This window comes from Monopterus albus, unplaced genomic scaffold, assembly GCF_001952655.1.
Source record: "Monopterus albus unplaced genomic scaffold, M_albus_1.0 scaffold3.1, whole genome shotgun sequence".
Lineage (NCBI taxonomy): Eukaryota > Metazoa > Chordata > Actinopteri > Synbranchiformes > Synbranchidae > Monopterus > Monopterus albus.
The window spans coordinates 8086943-8113002 of record NW_018127883.1 but is presented as its reverse complement, the minus strand read 5'-3'; the positions used below and the strand labels follow the sequence as shown (position 1 = coordinate 8113002).

General features: G+C 42.4%; 2 protein-coding genes across 2 annotated transcripts in view; one reads left to right on the top strand and one right to left on the bottom strand.

Moving 5' to 3' along the window:
* marchf5 (membrane-associated ring finger (C3HC4) 5) overlaps positions 1–16200 on the top strand; it is a 24879-nt gene extending 8679 nt beyond the window's left edge. Inside the window, exons 4-7 of the mRNA XM_020598426.1 lie at positions 10539–10669; positions 10857–11040; positions 12149–12315; positions 13120–16200. Coding sequence (XP_020454082.1) covers positions 10539–10669; positions 10857–11040; positions 12149–12315; positions 13120–13236 — 599 coding nt within the window. The 3' untranslated portion in view covers positions 13237–16200. The remainder of the gene's footprint in view (positions 1–10538; positions 10670–10856; positions 11041–12148; positions 12316–13119) is intronic.
* Positions 16201–16224: 24 nt separating this feature from the next.
* The window catches only part of ide (insulin-degrading enzyme), a 29054-nt gene continuing 19218 nt past the window's right edge, over positions 16225–26060 (bottom strand). The window contains 10 exon segments of the mRNA XM_020598337.1: positions 16225–16721; positions 17463–17530; positions 17630–17702; positions 18622–18683; positions 19749–20021; positions 20608–20775; positions 22441–22552; positions 24296–24387; positions 25682–25802; positions 26031–26060. The exon segment at positions 26031–26060 is cut by the window's right edge and continues 49 nt beyond it. Of these exon segments, the coding sequence (XP_020453993.1) occupies positions 16626–16721; positions 17463–17530; positions 17630–17702; positions 18622–18683; positions 19749–20021; positions 20608–20775; positions 22441–22552; positions 24296–24387; positions 25682–25802; positions 26031–26060 (1095 nt within the window). The 3' untranslated portion in view covers positions 16225–16625.

Here is a 26060-nt window from a genome sequence, read left to right as displayed (position 1 = left end):
TGGCAGGTCATTCAAACAGAAAATGGTTCCAAACATTAGCAGCAGCACCAGAGTTGCATTGACTTGACTGTTATCTTCCCCGGTAAGAAGGTGAAATCAATATCAGTAATTATACTTGACATTTTAAGTTAGTGACATGTCAGAACCCATTTTACAACCGTTTTGACTGACTCTCTCAAATATTGGGCCACTTTAATAATTGGCACCTAGCTAATTAGCAGAGCTAGTCTATGTACAACAGAACACTGAATTAGTTTGCAAGGCTGTACAAGTAATTAAAAATGGTAATTGCTGATAAATTCAGCTGTTCCCTACAGAAAACAATGGCTGTTAATTCCACTGTTTAAAAATACAGTACCTGTAGCTATGAGTCACATGACCTGCTGCCATTTTTGACCCCTCAGTGTCGCAATCTTAATGGCACTGGGCATAGCTAGCTGCAATAATAATAATTAGGATTTGGTCATTTAATTTAATCAGGTTGCACACAGTTGTAAAAAATACCAATCCTATAATGTTTAGTGTGTGTGTGTGTGTGTGATGTATGCGCAGTTAAGTAAGTAAAAAAAAAATTTTTTTTTTCTGAAAACAAACTTTCTAACTCGTAAATCAGAATTCAACTTGCTGTATTGTCAAAGCCATAACTCATTTTCCACATGTCAATATTGAACTAGCATTATAGAGTGAATTTCCATGTAAACACACTGCAGAAGCTTCTCTGTGAGGGTGCTCTTAATAGCTCCTGCCTGTAACTGTACCCGAAGCTCTGCGAGCTGTTCACTTTGTGTTGCCTGAGTGCGCATGTTTGTTTACTCCGGATCCAGGGATGATCTGGGTAAATAGTTCCTTTCAGCTTAAAGAGGAACAGAAGGGTGCTTACTTGTTCTAGGGCCTGGCTGATCTACCAGCAGCAGTTTAGAGTAGCAGCTGCATCAATTATCCAAACACGTCTGAGTGACGAGCGCTTCAATTGTTCCCAAACACCAGCCATGACTCATCAGAGTGAAAATACACTGCTGTGCTTATTTGGCTGGATACTGCTCACTTTTCAGATTGATGGTCTTGGATCACATCATACCTCTCTAACACGGCGGTGTTGTCCACAGGCTTTGTTGCACATAATTTTTTGACAGAAAAATAATCCATGTAAAATAGAATATTTGTTTAATTCCCCTGTTCATGTTTCACAGCCAAATTTGGCCATATTTAAGGTTAATAGGTCACAACGAGCTGTCATTTCAACCTCAAAGAGAGAAATTGCAATTTGAGACGGGAGCTGGCCTTAAGACAATGTTGGTCTGCAGGCCTGACCTGGTTGGTAAACAGGTTCATGTATATTTATAGTGACAAAGGCTGCGCTGTCACTCACTTTGGTGCTGTAAAGCAGAAGGCCTCAGCTCAGCTTCTTTAGCTACTTGCTCTGCAATAAATAAGTTTGTCTATCTGTCCTCTGAGAGCTGATTGTTGGCGCTTTGCTAATTGCTGGGTATTTGTCTGTTTGTCCATTTTTGTATTTAAGGTTATCTTAATTAGTGCTGTATCAACATTCGCATCATATGGAAAAACTAATGTCCAGTATAATATCCAGTCCCCAAGAGAACCTCCATCAGTGGACTAAACGACTACAGACCTGTCGCCTTAACATCTGTAGTTATGAAGTCCTTTGAAAGACTGGTGTTGGCCCACCTGAAGGACACCGTAGACCCCCTGCAGTTTGCCTACCAGGCAAACAGATCAGTGGACGATGCAGTGAAAATGGCACTGCATTACATCCTGCAACACCTCGACTCCCCAGGGACCTATGCACAGGCCTCTTTGTGGACTTCAGCTCAGCGTTCAACACCATCATCCCGGACATCCTCTACTCCAAACTGACCCAGCTCACTGTGCCTGCCCCCACCTGTCTGTGGATTACCATCTTTCTGACAGACAGGAAGCGGCAGGTGAGGCTGGGGAAAACCACATCCAGCACCCGGACAATAAGCACAGGTGCCCCCCTGGGATGTGTGCTCTCCCCTCTGCTGTTTTCACTCTACACCAGACCCCTCTCTCAAGCTCCTAAAGTTTGCTGATGATGTAGCAGGTGACAGTGGTGTGGTTGGTACAGCAGTTGTCTCACAACCGGAAGGTTTGAGGTTCAAATCTCGGTGCCTACAGTCCACATCGAAGTGTCCTTGACCACACCCGTGATGGCGGCGCATATGCACGCAGTGGCCCAGAGGTCCAAACATAATTTCGTTGTATGTGTCACAATGTTGGCTTCGTCTTCATTGGTCTGGAGGTTGAGCAGCTGGTCCTGTGGTGTAGCTGCAACAACCTGGAGCTGAACACACTCAAAACTGTGGGTGTTTCACCATACTTGGCAGAACTGTATCAGCAGTGAAGTCCTACAAGTTCCTGGGCTCCACTATCTCCCAGGACCTGAAGTGGACGACCATCATCGAGAAGGCATAGCAGAGGATGTACTTCCTGCGCCAGCTCAGAAAAATGTATCAAAAATGTATCTACATTGTGTGGACCCGTATGTTAGCAAGTTGATTGGTTGATTTATCTTGACATCTTTTGAAAACTGTGGTTTGCTTCCCCTGCTGGACATATGCCTGACCCACAGAGGTCTAATAGGAAATGTGAACACCTCAAAACCTCTCCTATATACATCCACTTGGGTGCAGCACAGAAAGGCATAATTTTGGCTTGAGGAGGAGGCTGCAGTGTCTAAGATCCTGGCTTTACAGGCCCACTGGTAATAGAATCAGTTTTGGGAGGGGCAAGGTAATACATCAAGTTGTCTGCTCCTCATGGGCAACTAGAAGTGACCAAGATTTGTTGTACTATTTCCCAGGACAACTGGATCACTTCAGTGAAATGGTCTGTTACATTAATTTATACTTAATAGTCCTAAATAGTCAGTATTACACTCATCTGAACACTTCTGAAGAGTTAAATGAAAGCTGACAGTGTTTTTCACAAAAGATGTTTTAATATGTGACAGAAGGAAAAGCAGAGGTGTAAATTTTAATTGTGACAGCTTGAATGCCAATTTAGCTGCTTCACTTTCAGGGTCCAGGTTTTGTGCGTGTCGATTTAGTAACAGCTGTGCTTTTTCTGTTTTGACAAGTCGAGCTGTCTGCTGTGAAAAGGGCCTGTTGTGCATTTTTTTTATTTATTTGGCTTTGATTAATTCATTGTACTTATTTAATGTTCACTAAATTTACTGTCAAAGTTTCGTTTTGAATAATTCTTGCAGTTTCATGCTGAAACAGATACACCAGTTTTTCTACAGAAAGTCATGGCACATACTTGCCATCTCTGCTGTGCCTGCTTGCAACATCTATGATTTGTTCAGGTTTTTTTTTTTTTTTTTTAAATAACCAGAGCCACTGAAATCAAATGATTCCTCGCCACTATATTCTGACGACAAACATATTTAAGGTTAATAGGTCACAACGAGCTGTCATTTCAACCTCAAAGAGAGAAATTGCAATTTGAGACGGGAGCTGGCCTTAAGACAATGTTGGTCTGCAGGCCTGACCTGGTTGGTAAACAGGTTCATGTATATTTATAGTGACAAAGGCTGCGCTGTCACTCACTTTGGTGCTGTAAAGCAGAAGGCCTCAGCTCAGCTTCTTTAGCTACTTGCTCTGCAATAAATAAGTTTGTCTATCTGTCCTCTGAGAGCTGATTGTTGGCGCTTTGCTAATTGCTGGGTATTTGTCTGTTTGTCCATTTTTGTATTTAAGGTTATCTTAATTAGTGCTGTATCAACATTCGCATCATATGGAAAAACTAATGTCCAGTATAATATCCAGTCCCCAAGAGAACCTCCATCAGTGGACTAAACGACTACAGACCTGTCGCCTTAACATCTGTAGTTATGAAGTCCTTTGAAAGACTGGTGTTGGCCCACCTGAAGGACACCGTAGACCCCCTGCAGTTTGCCTACCAGGCAAACAGATCAGTGGACGATGCAGTGAAAATGGCACTGCATTACATCCTGCAACACCTCGACTCCCCAGGGACCTATGCATGGGCCCTCTTTGTGGACTTCAGCTCGGCGTTCAACACTATCATCTCGGACATCCTCCACTCCAAACTGACCCAGCTCACTGTGCCTGCCTTTACCTGTCAGTGGATTCCTAGCTTTCTGACAGACAGGAAGCGGCAGGTGAGGCTGGGGAAAACCACATCCAGCACCCGGACAATAAGCACAGGTGCCCCCCTGGGATGTGTGCTCTCCCCTCTGCTGTTTTCACTCTACACCAGACCCCTCTCTCAAGCTCCTAAAGTTTGCTGATGATGTAGCAGGTGACAGTGGTGTGGTTGGTACAGCAGTTGTCTCACAACCGGAAGGTTTGAGGTTCAAATCTCGGTGCCTACAGTCCACATCGAAGTGTCCTTGACCACACCCGTGATGGCGGCGCATATGCACGCAGTGGCCCAGAGGTCCAAACATAATTTCGTTGTATGTGTCACAATGTTGGCTTCGTCTTCATTGGTCTGGAGGTTGAGCAGCTGGTCCTGTGGTGTAGCTGCAACAACCTGGAGCTGAACACACTCAAAACTGTGGGTGTTTCACCATACTTGGCAGAACTGTATCAGCAGTGAAGTCCTACAAGTTCCTGGGCTCCACTATCTCCCAGGACCTGAAGTGGACGACCATCATCGAGAAGGCATAGCAGAGGATGTACTTCCTGCGCCAGCTCAGAAAAATGTATCAAAAATGTATCTACATTGTGTGGACCCGTATGTTAGCAAGTTGATTGGTTGATTTATCTTGACATCTTTTGAAAACTGTGGTTTGCTTCCCCTGCTGGACATATGCCTGACCCACAGAGGTCTAATAGGAAATGTGAACACCTCAAAACCTCTCCTATATACATCCACTTGGGTGCAGCACAGAAAGGCATAATTTTGGCTTGAGGAGGAGGCTGCAGTGTCTAAGATCCTGGCTTTACAGGCCCACTGGTAATAGAATCAGTTTTGGGAGGGGCAAGGTAATACATCAAGTTGTCTGCTCCTCATGGGCAACTAGAAGTGACCAAGATTTGTTGTACTATTTCCCAGGACAACTGGATCACTTCAGTGAAATGGTCTGTTACATTAATTTATACTTAATAGTCCTAAATAGTCAGTATTACACTCATCTGAACACTTCTGAAGAGTTAAATGAAAGCTGACAGTGTTTTTCACAAAAGATGTTTTAATATGTGACAGAAGGAAAAGCAGAGGTGTAAATTTTAATTGTGACAGCTTGAATGCCAATTTAGCTGCTTCACTTTCAGGGTCCAGGTTTTGTGCGTGTCGATTTAGTAACAGCTGTGCTTTTTCTGTTTTGACAAGTCGAGCTGTCTGCTGTGAAAAGGGCCTGTTGTGCATTTTTTTTATTTATTTGGCTTTGATTAATTCATTGTACTTATTTAATGTTCACTAAATTTACTGTCAAAGTTTCGTTTTGAATAATTCTTGCAGTTTCATGCTGAAACAGATACACCAGTTTTTCTACAGAAAGTCATGGCACATACTTGCCATCTCTGCTGTGCCTGCTTGCAACATCTATGATTTGTTCAGGTTTTTTTTTTTTTTTTTAAATAACCAGAGCCACTGAAATCAAATGATTCCTAGCCACTATATTCTGACGACAAAGGTTAATTCCACCCACAGCAGCTGGATGTTTTTGAACAGTACATGGAGCAGTGATTGGTTATATTCACAGTAACCAAAGAGGCTCTTCCACCACAGGGAAGTGTCTTTATAATGCCATTAGCAAGTGTCAGACAGAGGCAGAGAGGGAGCCTCGCAGTGATGCCGGATGCCTGTTGGAGAGGACTGCGAGCGAAACTGGGTCACGGGGGGCAGGGGGGTGCTGATGGAGCAGCTCATCAAAGACTGACAGAGCAGAGAGGTGACAAATGCACCCCGCTGATGAGTCATTAGAACTCGGGGACAACGGTGACATTTATAGACTGTACTGCCATGGGCAAACGTTTTGGCAGCGATACAGATTGTTTTCTAACTTTGCTCACATTTTTTTTCTTTTTACATGTTTCTGAGGTACGATGGAAATTTATGTATACGGTCAGTATTTACAGTGTCGACCTGTTTTAGTCAGGACTCCTGTAATTTGCTCTGGCATGCTGGAAATCAGCTTCTGGGCCAAATCTTGACTGATGGTGTCCCATTCTTGCCTTATCAGTGCTTGGAGTTGATCACAACTTGTGGGCATCTGCTCATCCACCTGCTTTTTGATGATCGCCCATAAATTCTCAATCAGATTGAGATCTTTGAAGTCTTTGATTCAATAAATAGTTCTTTCAGGTGGAATATTCTTAGCAGGAATCTGCTTTTATGTCAGGCCATTATGATATAAAGCAATGATGGCTACATGAGATTCTTTGGGAGTAACCATTGCTAATCTAAGACAAATGATTCAAAGACCACCTCTCTTTTATAGCGATCAAACTGTGCTTAGTACTTACTGCAAACAGTTCTGAGACTTGAAATGAATGATAATTCACACTTTCCTCTGCACTGCTGATATATCAAAAAAGAGGTTCTGATTATTTGTCGGGGCCAAAATACAGTAAAAATTGGGATGTTGTGCCAATTTAGCTCTTTAAAGTTTATTAAAAAGCCCGTGATTACTCTGCACAGTAGCATTTAGACAATCTGATGCACTACCAAAATCGCTGAACCGGCAAAGTTTGTAAAATGTGATAATCGCACCTCTGCCAAAACCTTTGACCATGACTGTAGAGAATAGGATGTGGCTCGGCAGAGCACTCCATGCCAACACTACAGGCGGATTCACTAGTTGTCAGAGATCAGTCTGCATTTTTAAAGTATTTGGGTTTATTACTTAGACTTGTGTGTGGTGTTGGTGTGTTTTTTTTTTTTGTTTGTTTGTTTGTTGTTGTTGTTTTTTTTTTACTTTGTTATAACTGCAGTTTTTGACATGTATCCTCTGGCAAATGACCCCTAAACCAGAAATGGTAGTTTTAGCCAAGCATGTACAGACACACTGTCCCACATCTGCACTGAGTAGTTACACATATGGACACTTAAAGGGCTTAACTATGCTTTTACCTAAAGAACACTGGTTGTATTATCAACAATAGAGGAGAGTGAATCTCTCTTCATCTTAGCAGAGACATTATTTCTACCATCTGCAGAGTTCCCGTCTCTAGCTGCAGGATATGCTGGGCATTAATGCACTTCAGAGTGAGCAGGAGTACAGTATTGTCTGTTTTGCTGCATCATTGCTGCAGTGTTCTTTTCCCAGTTTTTATTCCAGCCCTGATTTCTTTATTATGGGTACAGAGGCATAATGCTGCCACTTAGGATTTGTTATACAGCCACTTACTATACTTTCTCTAGATAAACAACACAGATACATTTTATTTTGAATATAAATTTGTGTCTTAGCTTCACAAACTGCAGCTGCTGCAGTGGTTAGTTTATTGGGGTTGCTGCTGAGGTCATCTCATTTCTGCAGACTTGAAAGGCATTTTTTGTGCATGGGTGTTTTTGGGTGGCGGAGACCCCCCCCCCCCAGATGGGGTTTGATTTTGAGGCAACAGATCAGCTTTTCTGTTGACCTACTCTTTTGATTGTTTATGGTAAAGGGGGGAGAGAGAAGCTAGCAACGTTACAGCCCACAGAGAGCAGTGTAGCTATAGGTTGTGTGGCTGTATTCCCACCAGCACCTGCTGCATAGCCAAAGCCCGCCTATCATGCTAATTTGGTTGGTAAAATAACGGCCGGTCCTTGCTGCTGCTTCACTGACTCGAGAGAGTAAACGTGTGGAAGCAGTATGCCAGTATGCTTCCCCACTACTGAGGAATTGCAGTTAACACTTTTACCTTCTGTCCTTTACGCCCCCTCCCTCGTTTTCATTATCTTTATTATTAGAATCTGCTGCTAGTGGCTAAAATAAATTGCTCAGCTCTCTGTCCTGCCAGCAACCATTAAGGGCAGCCCAGGTCCTTCCAGCTGCAATGGTGTAATGCTTAGGCAGGTTGAAACCGGAAGAGTGGTGTCATCAGAATAGGCCATATTAATGCTCCCAAGCATCAGTCCAGTTGTCAAACACGGGGGGGTATTTCTGTGTAGTGTACCCTTAAAAGTGGCAAATGCTTCTTGCTGACTTTGGGTTAGTTGCTCAATAGGTGGAGCAGGACTGTGTGGACATTTAGCGCGAGCTGCTGAAAATGCTGAACAGAAGTGAGCTCTAAAGTCAAAGCTTCTATAGACTGAATGGACTCGGCTATAGAAATGAGCATACAGCTAACAGTGCCTAAAATACATGCGTGTGGCAAGTACTCAGAAGTGACAGCCTCAAAGTGGCCTGGCTGTACAAACAGCTCAACGCGTGCTACCTTTTGCCTTTTTTTTTTTTTTTTCCCCTTCTATCTGCTGGATACCAGCTTTGTAATGTAAATGAATGGGATAACACATTTTACAGTCTGCTGATGACTTGGCCAGAGTGTTCTTGAACAAAGTTTCACTTTCACAAGTGACTCAGCACTTCACAGCTTTATTTCTCAACTTGACAAGCTGTGCCAAGATCACTCTGAAAATGTGATTTTAAATGTCACCCTTTTCAGAATGTTTATCAGGACGCCTGCTGAAATAACCTCTGAACCACTTTGATAAATGTGAGGGGTTTTTTTCACGTCTGTTTTACGAAGGGAAAATGTTTTGCAGCTCAAACTTAACACATAGTGTAAAACTAAGACTTCTTTTGTGGAGCCTGGTTGCACCAGCTGTTCTTAAGCTCCGACTTAGTCTAGTTCAGGTTGATGGCCTGACATTTTGTTTCATCTAAAGTACCTCTTTGCTCATCTAGCAGTACTTTTTGTTACATAATTTATTAGTTTTGTTTTTTAACATGACAGATCATCATAACCATTTGTGTGTACACTCAAATGTGAGATCTATTTGATAGTATTACCTGTGAAAATGTCTCTCTGGGGCTGTTGGAATGACAGAAGCGCTTGGTTCACTGATTATTCAGTGATGTTGGAGTGATGCCTCTTTACCTCATAAAAGATCTTCGGCTAACAGCAGACTGTGTTGTCTGCGCCTACCGGCTGCAGTGAGGTCACAAACCCAACAACAGCCACTTTCATTTTGTCCTGTCATCAATTTAAGTCATGGATACTAAAATTGAAAACCAATTGCCTTCCCATCAAACAATCCCATCGGGTCCAGCCTAGAGTTGATGGTGCTGATGTGTTGCAATGAACTAAGTGCTGTGGTCTGTGCTCGGTCCCTCTGCTAGCTGCCTCGCCTCCCACTGACTGCCAGGCTAGTTATTAATAGGATGTGGATGGCTCTGTCTGAATGAGGAAATCAGGTTGCCTTCCTGTAAATATTGCATGATTTCCCTTGAGTCGGTGTGGAATGCCAAAGAGGAGGAGGCAGTGGAGATTTTTATTTATTTATTTTTTCCCCCTTAAAGCCCTGCTGCTGTCAGGCAGCAATGTGACTGGTCCAAAGGCATGTTTGGACTTCAGATTAAACCTCATTACATGGTTGTCAGGAACCAGCCCAGTTATTTTTAATCTCAGTGGAACCTGTTGGGCACCATAACTGGCCTGCTCCAAACTTCACTGTCCCGTGACTTTGTTGTCATTCTTGTTTCACTGAAAAATGCGAGAACACGTTGTTATTATTTAGTATGAGCTTCCTTGACTTATTTTAACACAGGCAGAAACACTCGCTCTTCACTGGCTGATTGACCTGTCTGTGCGTTTCCCACAGTACTTTTCACTATCATCCCTTGAGCAGACTGAAAGAGGATGTGATGTCTTCGCCAGAGTACTCACTCCATGCACAAAACTGTCAAACATTTTTTGATCTTTGGTGTTATAAGAGTATAAATCATTTCTGATAAATGTGAATCCCAGCTCCTTTATTTTGTTTGCCTCTCGCTCGACCGGGAGGTTGTTCCAGACCGCCATGATGAAGGATGTCCTAAAGCTCGTATTGCTCTGAGGAGTGAGGAGGTATAGCTGAGGATATATGAGGGTATCCTTTGTGGAAGTCTGTTACGGATTGACATGCCCATTTGTCAGAATTCACTTTGATTGGATGTTTCACATGAAAGCACGAGGAAAGGATGCCTCGTCAGTTAAAACACATTTCCTTGGTTCTTCTCTCCTGGCATCGTACATGGGTGAGACTAAGATGCAAGTGAGGGGAGACGTGGATGCAGTGAGGTGAATTGGGATTCAGCTGTAATGTTTCTGCAGTAAAACATACAGTAAAATGCTAAGTGGTATCAAACCAGATTGAATTATTATTCAAGATAACACACTATAATTAGTTGAACAGGAAATGAATCGGCAGCTAGTTTGATAGTTTGCCATCTTTAAGAGTAAAGTGAACATCTTTGGGTTTTTGACTGTTGATAGACAAAAAAAAAAAAACCTCATAACTATTGTTGAATATTCTTGGACAACGATAAGAAGAACTTGAAAATAAAAGCTGTGTGTTCAGGTCTTCACTGAGCTCTGACTCTGGTTATCCACCCTCAGGTCCTGTGGTCTATGTGCTGGACCTGGCTGACCGGCTCATCTCTAAGGCTGGACCCTTTGCTGCTGCTGGCATCATGGTGGGCTCCATCTACTGGACTGCTGTCACCTATGGAGCGGTCACTGTCATGCAGGTACAGTATGACCAGTGAGAGGCTGGTGTGTCAGCAGATTAAATCAGTGTATGCAAAAGCAGTTTCACACACCATGCACATACAGTATTTCTGATGGAAGGTACCCCCTGTTTACAAAACTGCAAATGATATGCATGTGGTTAAAGCACTGGTCAGATCTGCATAGTGTTTTGTGTTCACTGTCCAGGTGGTGGGCCACAAAGAGGGCCTGGATGTGATGGAGCGGGCCGACCCTCTGTTCCTGCTCATTGGCCTGCCCACCATCCCCGTCATGCTAATCCTGGGCAAGATGATCCGCTGGGAGGACTATGTGCTGCGTCTGTGGAGGAAGTACTCGAATAAACTGCAGATCCTCAACAGCATCTTCCCAGGTCAGGACCCGCACTTGGTGTGCAAGACCCAGCATCTTTTTGACTTGTTTCTTATTTTTGTAACAGTATATTTATCTTCATACAAAAATATTAGCACAACTACAGCCTTATGTACAGTAAGGTGAACACAAAACGACTGCATCTGCACCAATGTACACATTAAGACTGCAGCAGTAGTAATAAACTGAAGGGAAAGCATAATGAACTGAGTGGCTTCAATCAGATTGGAGCCCATCTTTTTTTTTTTTTTTTTTTTAAAAATCAAGGATTAAAAGCTGAGAAAATATGGCAGAGTAGTCGTACCGCTCAGTAGCTTTACATGGTCAGAGTGGTTTCAGTTATTCTTTTGTTTGAATTGGTCACAAACTCTAGTTCATCAGCTTCGTCAAACTTGCACTTTTGTTTTTCTTTTAAAACAAATCTCAAGTCAGTTTAAATAACCCATTGACTTTCTGCTGCTGTTTGTTGATTAATGTCCGTCTAGATTATAGACATTATTCAGGTGTCCCCTCACTGAGAGAGGATCTGATCAGGATCAGAGCAGATAATCGCATAATAATCATCATAATAATAATCACCTTTATTTGGCCAAGTATGTTACACACAAGCAATTTGTTTTCGGTACAGAACCAAGGCAGCCATCTGCGGCTCCAACTCACCGATGGCTCTAACCACCGGGGGCAACTTGGGGGTTCAGTGTCTTGCCCAAGGACACTTGGACTGCAGGCACCGAGATTCGAACTTCCAACCCTCTGGTTGGGAGACGACTGCTCTACCCACTGAACCCCCAGATCCGTGATAAGAACCAGAAGTCATGTCACAGTGAGCTACTGGTTGAATTGGCACAAGCTGTGGTGAAGTAAAAGTTGTTCTGCACCAAATATCGGCTTTGTTACTGCCTCTGGAGCTCGTGCAAGTGTTGCTCGCTCACCCATGCACAGTAGCGTCACCATTTTTAAACAAATCAGTGGGGTTTCTGTGACACATGAAAGTGTACATGTAGCTGAGGCTCAGCTACAGCTGACTGACTCATGTCTCCACCACCCAAAAACTACATTTACACATATTTGCCATGGCTCATCCATGCTGGGCTCTGTGTTCTCTTCAGGGATTGGCTGTCCAGTTCCTCGTATCCCCACGGAGGCCAGCCCCCTAGCAGACCACGTCTCAGCCACACGAATCCTGTGTGGCGCCCTGGTCTTCCCTACCATCGCCACCATAGTGGGGAAGCTCATGTTCAGCAGCGTCAACTCCAACCTGCAGAGGACCATCCTGGTGGGTACGACACTCATCAGCCCAGTTAAGATGATAGGCCGGAGTGTATCTTTGACAAGTTGTTAGTTACATCTAGCTTGTCCCACAGTGGTGGAATTATTTCAGATTAACCATAAATAATAGCATCATACTATCATCAGCCCAAAACAAAGTCCGTTATTTTCATTGTAATACAGTCACAGAACACGGCAGGATGACAAGTGGCCTCGATGGCTTTAGCCAGACTGTGGAATTAGCTTCTAAAAAGATCTTAAAGATCGAGTCCAAAGAAATTTTGACAGGAGCATCCAATTCACATGATTAATTTGGCATGGTTTTACGCCGGATGCCCTTCCTGACACAACCTTCTCTATTTATCTGGGCTTGGGACCAGTGCAGAAATCATTGACATGAATCCCCTGTGGCTAGATACACAACTTGACAGGAGCATATATAACCTCATTAAAATTAAATCAGGAGAATTGCAGCCTGCCTTCCCCTGTATTCATCTTGCTATAGGTGAGCTAAATATCTGTTCAGGGTTGAGGACTGCACACCAGGAAGCCAGGCCTGAAGGAATTTTCCACACCTTCATTCACATTTCCACCCTACAAACCCAAGTAAAATGCTTTAGAATACTCTTTACTCATAGCTGGTCAAGAGGCAACCAGGAAGATGTCTGTGGGACATACGAGGGCTGTCATACATGTGACAGTCACATGGAAATTAAAGCAGCTCTTTCTGAAGCCATGAGTGTGGAGAAGCTTTATGTTGCGGTGCATCTGTCTTCAAACACTACCTCAACAGCTCTTTTTCCCCTGACAGGGAGGCATCGCCTTTGTGGCCATTAAAGGAGCCTTTAAGGTGTACTTCAAACAGCAGCAATACCTGAGGCAAGCCCACCGTAAGATCCTCAACTTCCCTGAGCAGGAGGAGGCCTGAGGAGAGGGACGACGGCCGGATGAGCCACCCACCTCAGCAGCACGAAGGAGGGGGAGATGAACCTGTCAGGAAGTGCTGGTCAGACAGACTTTGGATCAGCATCATTTGCCTATTCCCCCACCCCTTGAACACCCCTCACCCCCGGCACTCGGTGCGAGGTATCTCGACCACCACCGCTACATTGTTTTTAAACTTCAGACACTTTGAAGATGGGCAAGACTGTTTTGCAGTTACATTCTCTCTCTCTCTCTCTCTCACACACACACAACTATTCCAAGAACTCATGCAGGGTGGATGTTTCAACAATCACAACACTTATTGTGAACTTGTATTTTAAAGAACAGTATAGGGCATGTGTATTTAGAAAGTTTTATTTTATTTGATTTTTTTTTTGCAGATTTGAAAAGGGTTTCTATTGAATGACGAATAATGTTCAATAATGTGGGATGTACTAATTAAATAATGTTTTAACAGTTGTCTGTCGTGATACAGGAGGCATTAAGGGAATATTTCTTATATAGTGACTGAACTATTAACCTAACCCACTGACCACAGATCAGATATTAGAGGTGTGTGTTTTAGAACCTGCATTATTTGAGTGACGTTTCATTCCTTTTCTTTCTTATGCCTTAGCAGTGTTCACAGTGATTGTCATTGTAGCTCCATGTGGTCTTAGTATTCACCCATCACAGCCCTCCAAGGTTTGGTTGAGCTCCATGAAACCGTCTTTACAAAATGTGACGATAACATGGATGTTTGTCCTTTCAGAATTTTTCAGTGACTGAATGTGATACTGAAAGCTTCAGGTACTTAGCATGTGAAGGAACCTTTTTTTATATGTCCCAACATATGATCAGACTCTTGTTGCCTGAATGTAACTGGGGACAGCAGCAATTAAGTCACTGGTACATTGGCATTTGTGGATATTAAAGGGACAGTTCACTGAAATGGCACACCATACTTTCTCACTTAAGACTAGTGAAATGTAGCTATGCAGTTTATGATTTCTGCTTCCACCCAGAGATGTGATTTGTATTATTTTTTAATTGCACTGAAAAATTACATTTTAATTAAAATAACCCTATTGATCATTTCTAATACTTAAATGCTATTAACTATGCAGGAGAATGCATTGGTATAGCAGTTAAAATCTCAAAGCCTGGACAAGGAATGGTACAGTGTCTGTGTGAGAGGTAGTTTCAGTGAACTGACTCTTTCACATAGCACCACAGGAAAGTAAATGCATTTGTTTTAAACCATTGGAGCATGTGATTACCAATTTAACTTTTCCATGTGGCAGAATTGCAGTTTGTGGGACAGAACCATGGTGTGGGTTGCTGTTTCCTGCCTCTCTGGGAAGTATGAGAAACTATAGTATGACTTCATGTGGACAGACAAAAGTACTACTTGAAATATTTAACCTGCACCTATAAACTGGACTTGCTTTATATCTATGAACCACAGCTTCCCCCTGTACATTTAAAGGCTCTGCCAAACGAGATGTGAACTGTGTTGTACAGTTATTGCTTCAGACTTTTGGGTTCTGTTGTATCCGTTCTGTGAATGTATTTTTCCAAATGTAGAAGTGCATGTGTTAAGTGCTGGGAAGGGAGAGGCTGCAGCAGAAATGCACACACCGTTCCATTAAACTGTTTAATTAGAAACAAAACAAACTCAAAACTTCAGCACTCATCAGTGGCCCATGAATTCAACCAGCCAAATCAGTCTTGTTGCCAGACATCCAGAATCTCAAAATAAAAATCTGATTTTCTAAATGTAAACCTGTCATTAGGTTCTTAACAGGATAAACAGTGTGAGGCCCACCCAAGTCTGATATGTAATGTTGCTAATTTTTTCCGTGAAACTGGCTTCGTCACACCCCCAGGCATTGAGCTACTGCCTGTGGGAGTCCAAGACGACTGCTGGTTGTCTTTGGGTCAAATGTTTTTACACAGTAGCACTTGGTAATGAAGGGCCTTAACTGTAAGTAACAAAAAAAATTTTGAAATGGTTTTGATCTGACATAGTAAAATGCTGGAAAACACTGGGCAAGCTTTAGATAGGCCCCCCCTTCTTATTCTGCCCCATACTTTTCCCTGTCCACATCATTAAGTTTATTGCTTAGAGAAGTGCATATATTCAGAAGAAAGTCCAGAATGGAGCTTTTCTCCAACCCCCTTCTGCCATCAACCTGAACTGTCTCAGAGAAAAAGGCTAGCTTTACTGGAAGAGCCTAAGCTCAGTCATGCAGTCTGGGTGGGTGACAGGGTGAGATCCTGGAGCATTTTACCCTGGATCAAACAGGGAGCAGCCCAGTGCAGCTGCATACAAATAAACCGATTCCCCTTGGAAAGGCACAAGCTGCAGAAAGTCTCACATTCAGACAGAGTGCAGAATGAAATGGGGGGGACTATTTTAAAACAAAACTTGAAGACCAATAATTTAATCACATTAAGTGAACAAGGAACTAATGTAGATGAGACAAAAGCTGTTTATTTCAAATCGATCACTAATATCTAATGTAAAAAAGAAAAAACAGCATGGAGGTACCCCTGAGATCTCAATTACATACTACTGTAAAATGAAGTAAAATATAAAAACATGATTCGTGAGTGGATCTCCACGATTATAGCAATTTAAAACAGCTTCTCCAAGGGTCCCAACATTTTACTAGTCTACAAACAAAAGCATTTCAAAACCTGTGAGGATTAAAACTAATTATAAGGCAGTTATTTGTCAAATGCATACATGAGAATAAAATACTCCATCTGAATGAGCACATTTCCTGACAGTGTTTGCAGGAGCGTTATGGTGCCTCAGTTACATGGCGAACACCAGTCTGACAGATAAAACCTTCACAGAAATACTATCTTTAATCTCTACAGCCTCCAGTTCATCACAAACCCGCTATCAATTTCCAAAGCAGCATATCTGAATAACAAATAAAAAGCCTCCTACTCTGAAGCTTCTGTAGTATACTGGAGCCCCTTTTTTTTTTTTTTTTTTTTTTTAGGTCTAGTTCCTCTACAACAGTCTACACAGTATTGTAATGCGTGAGCATGTCATCTCCTTTTGGAGACTTTAACATGAGGTGAGCCTGCTGTGACCTCTATCATCACAGCTACGTCGACAACCACGGCTAACTTGGTGATTCAAATACACGCATTTGTTTCCACAGTGTCTGATAGTGGCTCCAGCCTGACAGATAGTGTCCACACACACGTTCACATGCACCCACACAAAACACATATGCTCATGCAGGCTCAATCAAATGAAAGTCTGACAAGAGGAGAAGGGAGGGGGTGGTGTAGGTGGGAAACTGAGCATGGTCCCTCAGCGGTCACCTTCCCCGGCGCCACCATGCTGCTGTGTTGACCTGCCGGTCTTGCTTACAGTTTGGCGGCCATGAAGTTGATGTGAGGCTTGACCAGGGGGAACAGAGGCAGACTCCTCTTGAACTCGGTCATGTCCTGAACCAATGTGGGCTGGGGGGAGGCAAAAGAACCAGTAGGTATTCTGCTTTATATCTATACAAGTATAAGACGATTTACCATAAGACCATCTAATTTTTATGCAACCCTCACTCATTCAGCCAGGAGCAGACGTGCATTTGGATTGGGGATTAATGCACATTTGGTGGTCTAGTGAGTCTTTACAGCTGCAGCCACATCATGCATGCAGAATTGGGTCAGACTAAACTAGAGTGTACCATGAACTCACTGTAGTAATGAAGGAGCATGTCCCTCAGTGCAACGTGGTTGTTCACTGATGTAGTTCTAACAGTTTGTGGATAGCAACAGAGTAGAGGTCTTCACAGGTCCACTCAGTTCCGAGAAATCGAAACCTGACTCAGAATCTGAGCCAGGTCAGGTTCAAATTTTGATCAGCCTAATCAAGTCGGGTCTTGGGTCTGTATGTCATTATATCCAATACCCGAGTGGATGCAAATGGAACCATGAAGACCTCTACAATGGAGCTCTCAAAAGGACTAAGATACATCAAGCTTTGGATAATAACAGCTGAGATCATAGCTGTTAGTAGAATGGAATTATTGAGATTGGACAACAACTACAGAATATCACCAGGCTTATACAAGTCTCCTTTTGGAGATTTGAACTTTGCCTTCTGGACTTAAATTGCCTCATTCAAGTTTTAAAAATATCAGAACAAAGTAAACATTAGGAAAGCAGGAGCATTATGCAAGAAGCCTAAACAGAGAACATTACCTGTGGGAGGGACGGAGCAGGGGCCAGATTGACATCATTCTGAGCAGGAAACTCCCCCACTATTGGACCTGGTACAACACACACAGTGACAATGTGTGTCAACATGACAATGAGTGAAGCCACTGCAGTGATGGCCATGCAAGCGGCATGTGTCTGTGGATACTCACAGGAGTCCATCTCTCTGGACAGGACGTGCACAGACACCTTGTGTCTCTTCGGGGCGTCAACTGTTAGCCGCTCCTGCACAGACAGACAGGTAGGTGGGGCATGACATAGATGTCACTGGGCAGGTATTTTTCATGAGAAATTGCATCAGTACTATGATACAGTTCATTATGTAAAAGCTCGCATAAATAGACATTTATATATGTTTGTTGGGTGGAGGGGGGGAGACCATCACTGTATTCAAGACTTTGGAGAAGAGCATTGCTACCATGCTACCACAGGAGAAGAAACTTGGTGCAGCTGTGTATTTTTCCATCTATTGTTTCTAGATGGAGAATTACATTCAACTGAAGATTTGGCTCATCTGCAGTCAGATCGCATCAACGCTGGCGACCAAAAATCGGGAAAGAAAAAAAGCTTCTGCAATTGCTGCTGATAGGACGTCAGGAGCGCACTATCCTGCATGGGGTGTGTAAATGTTTCTGCAGGGCTGAGATAGTGCCAATTCTTTTCAGCGGCCATGTGTGTTTGACCCTTTATCCTGCTTAAAGTAGGCTGGCTGTCATTATGGAAGCTGATATGCTGTGAGCACCCAGTGTCAGTGTCACCCCCACACTATGAATGGAGATGAAAGCTGGGAGGGCACAGTGAAGCCAGTCACGGTTAATACAACTCTGGTTATCTACAGAACATAATGGTATCATCAGACTCTCCTTTACCCCTGTCTTCTACATTAAAACCTAAATATGGGTATTTTTTTGCCAGATAACCAAATAATAAACCCTTGCAAAAAATTTGGTAAAATATATATTAATACAAATATGATGTAATACAAATAAACAGAATAAATTGCATTTTAAAATTATCTGCAGTAAACCAGTAATGGCCTGAACCAAGAGGTGAGTGTGGAAGTAGAGGACAGCGATGTGTGTCCCGCTGTATGTGGAGCATTCAAGGGAAGAGCCATCAAATTACCTAACATGGTACTACTTACTCTGTAGAACTGCATTATGTTTTCTTTTGTCAAGGTCTTCAGATATGACACTTCAATGTTATCTGCAACACAGAAGACACAAGTGGTAACATGATCCGATTCAGGCTCATAACTGCTGTAGCAGAGCAGGTCAAACACCCGGGGCTGCACACGGAGTTCATTTTAGCCAACGCAATAAGGCTGGTGTAAACCTGAGATTACTGCTGAGGAGGGTGAGCCTCTGTGCAATGTAGTCAGGGAAGCAAACTAAAAGGCCAGATGCCACTAGGGGGAAGCATGAACATTATCATTTTGTTTTATATATTTACTGGTTGGTAATTTGGCTGAAGAGATCAACAAGACAATAATACAGTAACAACCCTGCAGACAATGTTTTAAAACTGGTTTTGAATTATTTCATGAAACGGTGAAATTCCTAACTAGACTTATTCTTGTACAGAGGAACTACGGCATCTACAGTAACATGCAGGCTGAAAACAAGTGTTTTCATCATTGTATTATCTGTTGCCTTGTTCTTATTTATTTGTCTCCTGATTTTGTTTTTGTAACAATGTACCTTGTTAACAGCATTGCAAGGAATTCACTGGACTGGATTTGGAACTGCAAAACAATGCACCACTAGGAAGACTTTTCAAATCAAGGGTCTCTACTGCCATGAATAGCCTGATGACGAACCTCTTTCTGCACAAAATATGAGACTAATGAACCAGCTAAGGGAAACCTGACCATCAAGCAGCTCAGTCTCACAGACTGTGTGGAAGTTGTCTAATGATGTGTGGTGCATGTTTTTCTATGCCCTTTGTAGAGAGTGTGTTAGCAACCCTCACTAACACACCCTCATTGGTTATCAGTAATCACCACCACTTCCTTGGCAACTTTTCAATGTTACCATCACTCTGGGCTTTAGGCAGATTACCAGTGAAACTGGCCCATTACAACGCATCATGGCACTCAGGAGTGTGCTGAAGGAGAGAAGTGTGGTACGGCTGCAGATTATTCCAGGCTTTAATCGAGTGCAGTTTGTGCGGCTTTAAGCAGCATCCTGATCAAATTAGTGATAACTTATATTTGACTTTCTCTGTAACACAGGCTCTTCCTAACAACTGGTAGATCAGAGAGGGCTTCACCTCTGTCAAAATTATACTGCTGAGAGATGATCTCTCCCCAGTACTTGGCGCACTCAGCAGACAGCTTCTTAGGCTTGTCCAGGCGGCGGATGGCTAGGGCCTGGATGTGTTTCTGGAAAGCTTCTTCATTCATCTCCTCCAGAGCCTTCTCCATGGTGCAGAGAAAAGCCTCCACACGGCTCTCCAGGTAGTGGGGCGCCTTCTCCGACTGGATGATAAAGCGCAGACCTTGAACTCCATTAGCCCGCCGGGGCCCGCTGAACACAATGTAGCCTGGGGTGTGGAGAAAGGACATAGCACCTGAAGTTTGTGCAGAAACACTGTCCAAATGGTTAACTTCATCACCTTATAATCATCTACGCAAGCCTGTTAAGACTGGAAAAAAACTTAGAAAAAAATCAACTGGACTTAGATTTCTAGATCGAAGACGTTTAACCTCTCATCCTAGAGGCTGATGAAGCCCTGAGGTTTTTTCAGTTTACTACCTGGATGACTGAGAATCTGCACAGACAAGCCTGTTAAGAGTTTCAAAAACATTTTACAGGGAGGACTTTGTCAGGCGTTTGTCTTCTCACTTCATTCTTACCTTTCTCTCTGTATTTATCTAGATATTATTAGGTCTGGCACATTACAGCATTGCTTCCAAGAAAATTTGGCTTACAGGCACAACCCATTTATTACCAAAGGTAAAGTGTACCATGGCTTACAGCACTTTATACACTTTACTTACACAACTTCTAGTCCTTATAGAACAGTATCTTATTGGTAGATTAAAGCAACACCATTTTCAAAGAACTTGAAAGCAATTTTAATGAGTGAAAACCCTCTCCATGTAATTTTCGACACCCTGCGGGCTCACCCAGCTGTTCTTTGGTTCTCAGTGTGTTGAAGCATGGTTCAGAGATGATCTGACAGAACAGCTCCAGCAGCATGTTGTCATGGGTGGTTTGCATGTCTGTCTGGTAGTAGATCTCAATGCCACAGTTGTTGTGCACATCATTCCTTTGCTGATAAACATACCAGCCACCTGAAGGGAACAGAGGAAAATGTGTCATCAGTAACTGTAATCACTCAAAGTAAACACATTCACTGTGAAATGCATTGTTGAAGCAGCAAAAGGAAAGGCTCCTGAGCTAGGCATGAAAAACCAAACGAACATTTTTATGCAGATTAAAAACTAAAGATAAGAAAATGTATTCTGTGTGTATACAGTAGGGAAATAAAAACCACACACTTCATTGTTCAATACTGATGTAACAGCTGACAGATCGTGTGTTTTAGCAGCTTTTGCTTGATGTATTTCTCTAGATCGGTGGAGCTCTGGTTAGAACTAGTGTGAACTTTCATTGTCTTGGTGGATTCTGTGGAATGTTTTATGCACATAGCTCCAAAAAACTGACTTGAACCTAAAACAGACTTCAAATGGCAGCTAAGGGCATAAAATGCCAATGATATGCCAGCAGACACACAGACAGTGTAGACAGCTGGATTGATTAATATAGCAGCTTACTGGATGCATGGCACATGCATCTCAAAATGCAACTGTGCGCTTTAATCTGGCCCATAACAATCCTGTCAAATACGCCTGGATCGGCACCGATAGTTAATATCATATCAGGAACTCTCTAGTATACAGTAGGTATTTTAAATTTGCACTGAAGAAGAAAAAAAAAACGCAGTATTCAGTAATTTCTGTAGGATGACAGAACTTTAAATAAGCATTTTTATTTCTTTCTGGAATGCATGTGTATATTTAATTTAGATTTTATAGCCTGTGAAAGTTCAAATGATTGTGCTGAAATTAGCTGAAGTAGTTTAAGGTCAAATTTCATCATCTGAAAATCATCAGTGAACTCAGATAGCACAGAAAAGAATTTCATCAGCCCTGTCGCCCCTGCGGGGCAACCATGGTTCAGTGGGTAGAGCAGTTGTCTCCCAGCCGGAGGGTGATTGATTAGCTGGACATGTGTACATCATCCATTCTGTGTGCATAATCAGTGCTCTAAGGAGCAAATTGCACAAGTGAGGCCTCCCAGAAAAAAAGCAGAGGAGCAGTTAAGCCTGAGCATAGTCCATGAGGCACTGATGGGTATTATACAGTTATATACCAAACTTCAGACAGAGGACAGCAGTGACACTCTCCAGTGCCTCCAGACTGGTCTCCTCCAGTCTGATATCTGTACTTTCAACACTCCTGTGGAGGAACCATCCGTTCTAACATGGGGAAAACCAAGCACCTTTTACACTCAGTTTCAGTTTGAGGCCACTATGATTAAGCTCACTTCATGTCCTTGTGCTGTAGTCCTGCTCAGCATCTCACTGGCAGCCTGGAAAATCCCTCAGTGAGACACCAGATGTCTCCAGGTGGCTCCACACAGCTATGGCCTTCCTCTTCACATCACTCAACCTTTTTAACATAATCAGAAAGGCAGTGCAGGTGCTCTGTGTGTGTTCATCTCTGAGCTGCTGAGTGGAGGGTGTGAATGCCCATTTCCACTCAGTGACTATCATGTTTCGCTGAGGGAAATGAGGGATGCTGAATTTAGTCAAGTCTTTACAAATTCAAGACAGCATCACTGATGATGAGGACAGGGGTATGGGCCAAGGAACTTTCAGCATGGTCGCCATGGAAACAGGTGGACAGTGATTAAGACTAGTGTGTGTATGTAGTGTGGGGAAGCACAGGACCTACCATCTGGAACCTGCACCTCTCTGTAGCGAATCAGCTGGCTTGGGAGCAGGGGCTTCGTGTGTGCATGCTCAATGAGCGTGTCCTCCACCATTTGCATCATGCCAAGAGCAGACTGGAAAGATTGCAGGGGGAGGGGTTAGTCCACAAAAGCAAACAATATTTAGCTCATTCCAAGAAAGTAACTTTCTGTGCAGCATACTTTCTATCTGGCTTCTATATCAGTTAGAAATTTCCTATGTTCATACCTGAGAATTGATCCTGACACTACCCAAGAGACTGCATTAACCTTTTCCACCCTCTGTTTGTATAGCTAAGTATTGATGGTACACATGGGAATTCCATGGTTCTCTACCTACACCAAATAACTACAGAAGCGGTTAGCCAAATATTCCATAGTTAGTGGATACTGTTCCACCAGAGTTTTTTTTGCCTGTTAAATCTGCAGAAAAAAAATCTCTATGAAAATATCTAGAGCACTGTATGTCCCAGAAGCAATGTACTGTACTGCTTAGTCAGAATAATCATGGTGGGTTTCATATTTTCTTTTAGTTTGGCAGAAAATAAGAGTTCTGTAAACAGTCAGACGTCACAGAAGCACATATACCACACAACCATTGAGATAAGACTAAAACCATTATGTTTAAAAATGAGAAGATCTATTTAGTTGAGTTGTGGAATATTCAAGTGAAATGAGAGGTACACATACCCCATGGCAATAGGGTTTTTTTTTTGCCACCAAACAAAAAAAAGCAATTAAGGCCACATCCCCAATAGCTTTTCCTAATTAGTTTGTTAGATGATCTTTTTCCTGCCCTCTTATTGGCCTGCTTTGTTAAAATGCACAAGCACAAATATCTTGTTCAAAATATCCATCACACAACCTCATATTACAAGGCTTCTCTGACAAACATGGTCAGTTTTGCCCCTGCCATTACAGAGGCAGATCGACACTGTAGCTTGATGATGGTGAAACGGATCATTACTCCTGCTGGAAAAACTCATTATTCTTCCTCCAGACTGTAATTCTGTCATCATTATAAGATGTAAGGCAGGTGCTGTGATAGCTGGGACTTCATATAAACTGCAATTTGATGGCAAGATCTTTATAGGAGGTTTTCAACAAAAAAAAGCTGAAGGTAACTGGAATGTTTCATAAGAATAAAAGCACATTTATATTCACTAGGATTTTTCATACATAGAAAATTACAAGGCAGGTGCCTTCATCAAATTTTATACCACCTCCAACTCTTGACAAAACTCTGGCAGATGTCTTTATGTAAAATACAAATTGCTGTTCAAACAGATTGTTGTTTCTTTTGCACCCAAGCATGTTCAGTTTCATAAAAAAAGTTTTGTAATTTAACAGTGCATCTCCTCAGTGTAATGTTTTCAGCATTACAGAGAGGATTCATACAATCAGTGGTTACTATACAAAGTGAGTTTGTGAGAAGGGCACAGGTAGTGATCTTAATCAACTTAGTTGTTTATTAAATGTGTAAATTAATACATTGCTTTTATATTGTATTTAATTTAATGATGAACAGGGCATTTTACATTTTTTTATATAAAAATAAAATGCTTTAATGTGATAATTCATAATTATAAGAAAATACACTTCTTGTAAAAAGTGTTTGCTTGAGCCAGTGAAATGCATGGTGCAGGTGTACATGCGCGTGTGCACATGATGAGGACCATACCATCCCTGGCTCATTCTGAGTCAGGAAAACACCATAAGACCCTTGATATGAAGGGAAATCTGTATAATTGCAAATTTAGAAATCCATAGAGACAGAGAGGTAACAAATTTCCCACAGCTGGTAGTAAAAACAAACAAAAACTGTGGATCCATACAAACCTCCTTGGTGATGTTGCCATGGAGAAGTGTTTCAATATGCAACCGTGACAACAGCTGAGGTATGAAGGCCTTGAGGCGTGGGAGAGTTACATCTGGAAAAGAGATCACACACAACACCAATCAAACAAAGACACATTTCAGGCTGCTCTCAAGACTAAATCAGTAAAATAAATAAATACATGAAACAGAATAACTGCTGTGTGTGCAAGTGTCACGAGCAAGACTACGGTGGTCACGCGTTAAGACAGTTGTGCTCGGTAAAACACACTAACATTCACTCATGCGGTCACAAAAGTCAAGTCTGTCTCTGTGTTTTCTGGTCATTCTGAATTCAAGAAATGTTTGACCCAGATGCAATAATGACCTACTACAGCGATACACACACAGAATATCTAAATGATCCACAGGAACACCAACATACACACACCAGACAGGGGACCGCAGACAGGGGAAAACAGCAGGTTAGGACAGTGATAAGTCAACAAGCCATGATAATTGGAGGTCCTGGTGACTGGGCTAGATGCCCTGACACTGCAGATTAATTGACTCAGGTGAATCTAAGGAGAGATGTGTAAACTTCCTGGTAAAAATATGACAATCTGCCCTTCAGATTCCAGACTGGTGCTGCAGACAGCTAGGGAAGCATGTGCTGGAGAACAGCCTCAGCATCCAAATTTAAGGAGGAAAAGGAGAAGACTATGGGTAGTTTCTTATATGATCTTTCCTCACTCAACCTATAAGTGATTTCATTCGAGAGAGGACCGAGGACATCCCAGGACCCTTTTATCTGCTCTGAGTGAGAAGGCTGAAGGAGACATGAGCAAGGATATACAAGACCACGCTTTCACAGAAATGTTTTGTGGACACACATGCCACTTTATTAGAAATAAGTTTGTGATTAGATGCTTCTGATGAAGGATCAGAGGAATGGAGGCCTCATGTCTCAAAAAACAAAAAATATTCTTGATTATTCTCTCCTTGCATCTTTTTCACACATTTTATATGCATGGGACTAAGACACAAGGGAAAGAAGCTAATGAGGGAAATGGGGATGCATATAAGAGACTTGGGATGTTCCCCAATGTGTGAAAATGTTGCTCTGTATTGACTGTATGCCAAACACTTTAAAGTTCAGCTCAGGAACGCAAGACTATCAAGCAGTGAAACGACTTGATGCATTTCAACTAACAAACCACCCTACACTTGTGGCTACAGCTATTAAATTATTCAACCTCATACAATTCGCTACTGTGCATAGCCCAGGCTTCAGCTTAAAAAAAGGGCTTCAGTATGCATTTAATATACACGTCAGTAAACAGTGGAAACAGGGCTAATTAGCATTTTGACAGAAGTGAAAAGAGAAAGAAATTAACAGCACAATCTCACCATCCAGAGCTTCTCTGAGCTCATCTTTGGTCCAAGCAACCTCGGTCATTAGTAGACGGAGGTAGTACATGGCGTGCTGGTGAGGCTGCTCGGCTCGGAAGTTGTTCAAAGACCTCATGTACTGCAGGGAGAGAGAGAAGACAAAATCAGTTTAACATCAATATTTAGAAAAGTACATCAAAACTACTGTTATTGTTAGTTTACAGTTGTGTGTTACAAGGCAAAGTAAAAAAGGTGCTCACTATCCAGAAGTTAAAGTCAACTGTTAAACAATTTGCTAAAAGTCTTTTTTTTGATTGATCATGATTATAAATTCATTCTGATGATGGGAGTTGTAGTTAGAGATTACCGCTTCCTTAATGATGTCAAAACGCTTCTC